Raw genomic sequence first — 8,783 nt, 5'->3', positions numbered from 1 at the left:
GTATCAGGGGTGGCTAACCTTTTTTTATGGACACATTCACACTTTGCTAACCCTCCATGCCAGCAGTGGATGCAGCTCGCCCCCCCCCCAATACTCTCACATGCTCACAGACAACACACATACACATGCAGATCAACTGAAAAGCAGGGGCTACAGCCCAATCCTATCCAAGTCCTTATTATGGGGAAAAGGGGATTTGCATCCCTATCAGGTGCTGGAGTGGGCAGAAATGTTTCAATCCCCCCCCCCCGGGACGTGTCTACTTTTTTGCTGTCACAACCAATTTGGGTGGCATGAGGGGTGCAGAAACATTTGCTTGGAGGGCTGCATTAGCCCCCACCCTCAAACATTCCTGGCCTATACGTACGTGACCAGATTGTTCTTATAATGTTGCATGGGGAACAGCTTCAGGGGTGTGTGGATGCTCAATATTTCCCCATGGCAAAAGACTTCAGTTTCATTAGACAGATATTTAAAGTCACACTTTAAAATGGGCTGATTTTTTTTTTTAAATGGTAAGCGATTCTTAAAACACACATGTCTAACACCTCAATTTGATGCAAATAGATATGCTGAACGGGGCTTTGTTTCGACACCGTAGCGTCTCAGTTCCAAATCTGCCAACATAGCTTTGCGTTACTGGCACATGATGTTTCCGACGTCCCAGCTTGCTTCACGCTGCCCCCCCTAAAAACACACCAGGATATGCCTTGCACTCTGTAAACTGACTTGCGGGCAAGATCGCTGGGAATCGTGGCTCCTCCTGTTTCCTGCAACGTCGGGAATCAGGGTGAGTAAGGCCAACGCAATGTCAAGTGCAAGAAGGGGGTGGGTGGGTTAGGAAATGCACTGCGATGATGAGCCAGTCCCACTTTCACTCCACCTTAAGTTGGGAGGGGGTCGTCGTCTCCTTTACTACATTTGCACTTGCAGCAGAGCACGAATGGGGTAGCGAGCAGAAGGAAAGGGGAGGCCACTAACAGTAACAGACCAAACCCTGCAAAGATCCCCACGACCTGGATAAAAAAGAAAAAGAAAGAAGATCACGTATCCCAGCAGTTGTTCTCAAATAGTCTGCTTTAAGGGGGACTGGGGGAGAGTTCTTCCTGCCCCCTTCCAAACTGTTCTGTGGCAAGGGGTTGCACATTGTTGCAACACACACACACACACACACACACACACACACACACACACACACACAAAAGAATAATGGGCTGGCGACTGCAATTTCAACTGTTTTGCACCCCTGTCACCTGTCTCATGAAAGGCCCTGAGCTTATCCATGGAATTACGCACTCCCCAGGGTAGCCTATGAGGTGGTATGGGATTCAATAGGGTATTGTTCAATATGCATCTAAGGATTCGGTTTCATGGAGGACCAAAATCTCCAAATTGCTGACCTACTTGAAAAGTATGGTTCCAGTGATTTATAAAATTGTCCAGCTAAAGAAAAGTGCAACAGGTGCAGTCTTTAGTGTTTGTCGTAATACATCCATTAACATAAGTTTCTTAAGTTAAACAGGGATTATTTGGGTGGAGGGTATTTCTTCTTATTATTTTTTAAAAGCCACTTTATAATAATCTTTCTTTCTTTTGGCTTCGGATTCAGATTACTTAACTTTCTCTTTATTGGTCCTGAAAAAAGTCAATTTGTTTTTGGCCAGCAGGTGGTACTGTTGAACAACATTCAAAATAAGGAATAGCATGCATTACTTACTGTATTATATAATAGTATACTTGGAGGTTTTCAATTCATTTCCCTCCCCCTCCCCCCGCCCCAATAATTCCTTAAATACTTATATTTTTGTGTAGTGGCGAATTTATTATTGTGCTTATAACATGTGCTTCCCCTGAATCCCCTGAAAAATATGTCTGCTTCCCTCTCTGCAATCTCCTGCTATACATCATCTGCGAAGTGTCATTTTGGCACGAGCAACACAGCTCCCCATTGCAACAGCATGCCTGATGTAGTAATAAAAACCTCTGCTGCTCTTTAATATTATTCTTCTATGTCAAAATAAACATGGTAGATTTTAATGGCTATCAATCTGTCTTGTGGGCCAGCTCCATCAAATTATGTCATCTTGGGTTTGCAGACTGATGTCTGTAAATCCTGCAACCACTCTTAGGTTTTTTTTTTGTTTCTTGCCCTGCAGAAATCCAGCAGCTACAGACCCGCAGAAACTATAGAGATTAACTGACTGAGACCCCGATTTTACCTTACTCTCCACCTCATTGCAAGTTGGGTAATTGCCCCCATTTTCATGCAACGTGACTCTGTAGTCCCTCCACCCTGAAGAGGAACTATTATTTCTGCACCTCATATCAGCTTTCATCAGCAATACTTGTAAGTGAGGCAAGCCAGCTAACATTGCTTTTTTAAAACCTTCCCATTTTCCTCATGCCATTCCCCCTCCTCTGACTCACACAATTCCCCACATTCACTTTTTTTAATGAATAAGACGAAAATTAGAGGGGGTGGGGGGCGGACCAGCAGATACGCAAAGTCACATTGACACCTACCTGCGTTCTGTGCCAAATAACTGATGCCCTGGAATGACCAAGCTTATTTCGGCAAGGTCCCTTGTCATAATGTATAAGTAGGAAGTCATCCTGTAAAGTGTCAATAAAAGGAGAGGGGGGAATATGCATACATATTATTTCAGCCGTGGTTGAGAACTTGACTCTTGACAAGCAGTCCAAAGGTTACAAAACCTTTTGGTTACAAAACCTTTTCCCCTTAACAGGCAGGGTTGCAATTTCAGCTGAATTTTCCGAAACTACTTGAAGCACCTGTTATGTTGAGCTATTTCAATTGCTTCTTGTTTTCAGCAAACAGCTGAAAGTCTGCAAATTTTGATAATAAACCTGGTTTGTGATGAGGGCTGAATAATTTCGATTGGGAGTTGAATTCTATACTCAGAAAGAAGTCCTACTGGGTTTAGCAAGCAGGGCTTACTCCCAAGTAAACGTGCAAAGGACTGAAGTTCCAGGATCCTGCCACAGGCTAGAGAGATGAGTGAGTGGTACTTCTCCCTGTTTTTCCACCCCCACCCCCAGAGGTCAATTTCCTTTTTTCTTTTTCCTACCTACTTTTGGCACATCAGCCACATTTCACAATGCAATGGCAACGTCAAAAGCTATGGATTCCGCTGCTGTGCCAAGTGCAATGACATCACTGAGTTGGCTCCTTTGGAACAGGGAGCAGCTAACAGCCAGCATAAATGAGTCAGACCGCTCACCTCTATGGCACGGAGCGCAAAGTCAATATTAACCGCAGAAAGGGCCCCGTGGAACCCAAAAACACATATTTCACAGGAATAGGCCGAAATGGGCCATCGTGCAATCTACAGAATTGGCAGCAGCCCTTTCAGGGCTATGAGTTCATGCCAGGGTTTGTTCTTGTGGCCTTTTTTCTGCAGTAAACCATTCCCAAAGTGCCATCATCGGTATAACAGGAAAACAATGTTATGTAACAAAAAATTTCAAACTGTCCAAAACTTTTCATTCCTTAAACACAAAAACCGTAACAACAAAGTTTACAGCAGCAGAGAATCAACATTTAACAGGCCGATTCAAAAACATCCTGCATTCAGGTCCAGTATACCTGAAGGAGCGTCTCCACCTCCATCGCTCTGCCCGGACACTGAGGTCCAGCGCCGAGGGCCTTCTGGTGGTTCCCTCGCTGCGAGAAGCCAAGTTACAGGGAACCAGGCAGAGGGCCTTCTCGGTAGTGGCACCCGCCCTGTGGAACGCCCTCCCATCAGATGTCAAAAAGAAAAACAACTACCAGACTTTTAGAGGACATCTGAAGGCAGCCCTGTTTAGGGAAGCTTTTAATCTTTAAGAAATTAGTGTATTTTAATATTTCTGTTGGAAGCCGCCCAGAGTGGCTGGGGAAACCCAGCCAGATGGGCGGGGTATAAATAATAAATTATTATTATTATGAAACATTCAGTACGATAATTTAAGATTAAACAGCCCATCATATTAAGAAGAATTTATAAAACAACCACCACCTAGAAACAGCCCTAAATTTAGCAACAAAAATTGTCTCTCTAAAACAAAGCTAAATTTGCTTTCAATAGCAGCTAAGCCGAGCCTAAACCCTGATATGGCCAAAGTAACTCCAACCTAAATGTCACTTCTAAATGTATGAACTCTTAATTTTTTGTAACAATGTTAGTTCATGCAATTGTATCTTTCTAATTCTTTGCTGCAGTACAACTAAATGTATGCCACAGTTTGTATTTATGTCTACAGAGGCAACCTAGTTTTCTAGGACTTTTAACATTTCAATGCTTCCCTTTAGAGTTTTTGAATATTCTAGCAATGGACCTTTCGAATGCCTTATTAACAGGAATTTATTACAGGGATAGCTTCAAGGAATTTCATCTTCCAATCTTAAACTCAGCTACGTATACTTACGTCAAGTGATTCCAAACAGTACCAACAAAAGGCATGTTTACAGTTTTTGCACATCATTTGGGCACAGCCTTCGTCCCGTTCAATGTAAACTTTGCATTTCGGGCAGCGTTTGATTGGTGCATCATCTTCTTCCATTTTATAAGCAGAGCTGGAAGAGACGTTTTGGAAATTTTATGGGAGAAATGTGTCATGAGTCCAGGTTCCCGGCTTGATAACACAGTAAGCATTGTTAATTAAAAAAGGAGGATTTATTGAAAAAACAAAGATAGCTCCGGACGGCTCTAACAAAGCCTCTGGCATCATCAATCAAGATGACCCTTCTGAAGACCCCTTCCAGTTTCTACAGAAGATGTTGAACTGTCGCACCTTACGTCTCTTGTTTTGTTTCCTGTCTAGCAGCCCTCCCATTCGCTGACTCTTAGGAGAGATTGGATCAGCTCCAACCTCTTCCCGTTCTGACAGACTGCTTCCATCTCTGTTTGCGGCTGTTTTAGCTTTCTGAGAGCTTTGGCTATGTTCCAGCCCGCTCTGTTGTTCCCTTGGCAATTGGCATTCCAATGTCCAGTTTGTACAATGTACCCTTGTCTGCTGTGGTCTTTGCTCAGCCTAAGTACAATCTAAGTCAGTAGTGGCCAAACTCGGCCCTCCAGCTGTTTTTGGACTACAACTCCCATCATCCCTAGCTAACAGGACCAGCGGTCAGGGATGATGGGAGCTGTAGTCCCCAAACAGCTGGAGAGCCAAGTTTGGCCACCACTAATCTAAGCCTCTCTGTTCCTGGCTGCTTTCTGCAGTTGGCTGCAAACCTTCACTTGGAACTGGATCATTCCTGACAAAATGCTCCTGATTTTTAAAAGCTACATTTCTTAAAACACTCTGACCCTTTCGCAGACTGAAGCTATTCCTATGTCTGCATGGATTTGTCACACAGCCACAAGACCAAAGGCAGGTTTTCGTTTCCATTGAAGCTACACATCCTTCATCTTTATCGTTCAATCTTAATAGCTTCTACAAACCTCAAATAAGTCAGGTTGCCTAGCAATACGTCTGCCCGCCAATAACAGATCTGATTTGTATAAACCCAGGAATGGGGGGGGGGGGAGCTAAGTTGTGTACACAATTATGGGCTCTTTCCAACGTTACTTACGGTGGTGGACTTTTTGTCATGCTAATCAGCAGCATTAGAATTCCACAGGGAAACTGAGTAATATAGGTGTGCTGATAGAGCCATGGTGTGGAATATTTCCACCAGAACATGGACTTCTTACTAAACAGCAGGGCAAAGAGCCACAGTCCAAAAGGTAACCCACATTGACAAGGTGACATCTTATAACTTCCAGAACCTTAAGGAATTCCTAGCATATACCTGGTTTCAGAAGTAGGGCAATATATCTGCCAGAGTTGGATTTCTCTGCTTCAGTCTTGTGATAGGAGGGAGAAACGGCTTCAAATAACAGGTGAATAAGGAGACACCTGAGGCTATCACAATGAAAATCAGTCTTTTTAAAAAAAAACAACAACAACTGCTGAGCGAAGCTGTTAATGTGTTAAAACTATGCCAGCATCAATTGGTAATGTACAGTTCTATACCTTGTTTCCCCTGGAAGGTAGCTGATTGGCATATTTTCTTGACAGCCTTGTCCCGGATGCCAATTGGATTTGCACGCCGAGCAAAATTCTATGTCGCAAGATTTGCATTGTACCAGCTGGGGGTTCTGGGGGCCTGATTCCTGGAGCTGACAAACCGCTTGGCAGGAAGAGGATGGGCACCAAGTCCGACAAGGATCCAAAAGCACTTCTGCGGGGGAAACAAACTGCAATTGGAAAAGGCCACAGCTCAGTGAAGGAGCATGTATATAATATGCTTTTGGGTTCAATTCACAGCATCTCAAGGTAGGGCTGGAAAATCCCTGTCCTTGCAAGATAATGGTCTGAATCAAGCATAAGGCAAAGGTTTTTAAGATGCAGAACTGATCTTGAATCAAGCCACACACAGTAGAATGCCAATTAATGATCATATCCAATACCTTATTCTATCTATGGCATGGCTGTGGAATATCAACGGGGAGCAGGAAGTTTAATTAATAAATAAATTTGAATACCATTTTTACGCTGCTTTATTTCTAAAAATGTTCCAAGTGATGTACAACCATATAACGAAGACATAAGAAAAATAAATAAGAACCTTGTTAAATAGTATCTGTAGCCTCATTAAAACAGAGTCTACAATAGGTGGTAATGCATGCAATCAAGATCAAAAAATGCCTGGATGAACAGGTAAGTTTTTAACATCTGTTGGAAATACAATATTGACAGCACATTTCGAATTTCCGTGGGGAGACTATCCCACGTGGTTAAAAAAATAAAAATAAAGCGCCTCTTGGAAACGTATTTTCCACACACGAGATTGAATCCAATGTTAGTCATGCTCAGAGATGACCCTTTGAAGTTAATGAACATGGGCACATTAATTTCAGTGGGTCTACTGTGAGTGGAATTTAGTTGGTTACAACCCCCAGTTTGGGGCCACCTGGGATGTCTGCTGTATACCTCTTTCAAACTGTAGCTTCTTATACTTCTGCATGATTTCTGATGCAACCATACACTCAATCTGTTTTAAAGAGAGACAGAGAAAGAGAGAGAGATACAAGCATCCGATTAATGATAGCGATAACTAAAGGGATAACAGGCAAAGATAGACAATGAGCTTGGAGCAGAAGTTATATAACGGCAACACGCACAAATATCTGCAATGACAACTGAGTTGAGCTTTTACGTAAGACAAATTCGTGTCAGGAAACGTACTTCATTTTCTTGAAGATGACCTCGCTTCGGGCAGGAAGCATCAGGGCAGCTAATGGCTGTTTCTAAGCCTTCCTTGATCAAAATCTCCACATACTGTTTCAGGCACTGTAAGAAAGTCAGACCCAGTGGCTGTCAGTATTATTCACCATTGAAATATATGCTTAAACAATAACAGTTGTTCTGTCATCCAAAAGGTGCAAATCTTGATGGGTCTACTCACGTGAGCAACGTTATTTCAGATATTCCTTGAGCGTTTTCCACGCTATTAATCTTCCTTCTCCAATACCTGGCTGCTCACCAGAGAAGACCCCTGCCTCTGCTCCCCGGTTTGAATGTATATTTGCACCCGTTGGACAGCTCCTACAAAATCTGACCTGCCCATGGCCCAGTTGAGACAATATGGCGGAACCAGAGTTTGGATGCCAAGCTTGCAGTGGGGGACTCATGCTCCTTTTCCTCTGCACATGCCCATTCCTTTTTTTAACCAGGCTGCTAATATATTGGATGGAAACAGTCGTGTGGTTGGTTAGACTCCCAACTTCCTGGACACCAGCTGGGAAACTATGAATAGTTTATTTAGAGCTTGGTTTGCCACATGAGGATTGGCCAACCCTTCATCTTAAAAGGAAAGCCAACCTTCATTTGGTGAACAAGTCACTAGCCTATTAGAGTAAGCAGTGTTCTGTGTTAATGCCCTCTTGCACATCCTTGGTTCAGGGTAAACCATAGTTTGCTGTTACCTTCATGACAGACCAGTAACAATGGTTGTAACTGGCTATAGTTTGCTTCCAAACCAGGACCAGTACCATGGTTTGAAGTGCTTTCCATTTCTGGTTTTGGGGGAAACAATGGTGATTGGTTACCTGATTCAGACCTCATGGCAAATTATATTCATTTATGAAGCAGAAAGTGCATGAGGGTCTTTCCTCCCCCACCCCCAGCATGCAAGTCTATACAACATATTCCTGATGACCAAACTATAGTTTGGCAGGAATGACTGAACCAGACTCAGACTTGACCAGACTCAAGAGAAGGTTGATGAGTGACAGAATCAGACACCAGGGATCCAAAAACCTATTTAAGGATAGCCCAAGGGCTACAGTTCAGCTCGCCCAGTGGGATGTGTTGAACTCTTTCCCTTTCAACAGCAGCCTGTCACATGACCAGAAACAACTGTGGCATGGGGGGCTGCTATGGACTAAGCTCATTCATACGATCCTTGGAACTCTATGGTCCCTTCCCAGCCTTTGTCCTCAGAGCCTAGCACACAGGGCCTATTGACAGCTACATTTAAAAGACAAGTTTGCGGCAGCTTCATTTTCTAGACCGATAACATGTTTTCATCCTTTGTGGTGTGAACTGTGGATTAATCCCACAACTCTTTCCATGATGCTCTTAGCAACTACCAAGCCGTTCCCATCTTCCAGGATACAATACTAGAGCGTTTTGCTATAATCGTTTTCTTTATATAGCTGTTTCCACCCACGGTGCTTTACATAAATGAACCCATGTTTGTTTGTTTTTTAAACATATACAGTATCTACCCACCT

At 43.2% G+C, this 8,783-nt stretch overlaps 1 protein-coding gene across 2 annotated transcripts in view; it reads right to left on the bottom strand.

The window, feature by feature from the left end:
- Positions 1–428: 428 nt before the first annotated feature.
- RNF144A (ring finger protein 144A) overlaps positions 429–8,783 on the bottom strand; it is a 49,507-nt gene continuing 41,152 nt past the window's right edge. For both annotated transcript variants that reach the window (XM_035109891.3, XM_088665705.1), the window contains exons 3-8: positions 7,234–7,338; positions 6,979–7,039; positions 6,019–6,226; positions 4,429–4,576; positions 2,524–2,613; positions 429–1,016 (exon numbers count right to left, since the gene is read on the bottom strand). In XM_035109891.3, coding sequence (XP_034965782.1) covers positions 885–1,016; positions 2,524–2,613; positions 4,429–4,576; positions 6,019–6,226; positions 6,979–7,039; positions 7,234–7,338 — 744 coding nt within the window. In that variant the 3' untranslated portion in view covers positions 429–884. The remainder of the gene's footprint in view (positions 1,017–2,523; positions 2,614–4,428; positions 4,577–6,018; positions 6,227–6,978; positions 7,040–7,233; positions 7,339–8,783) is intronic.

The sequence above is a fragment of the Zootoca vivipara genome, chromosome 3, assembly GCF_965207765.1.
Source record: "Zootoca vivipara chromosome 3, rZooViv2.hap1.1, whole genome shotgun sequence".
Lineage (NCBI taxonomy): Eukaryota > Metazoa > Chordata > Lepidosauria > Squamata > Lacertidae > Zootoca > Zootoca vivipara.
Note: the sequence above shows the minus strand (reverse complement) of the source record. Positions and strands in the feature narration are given on the sequence as shown.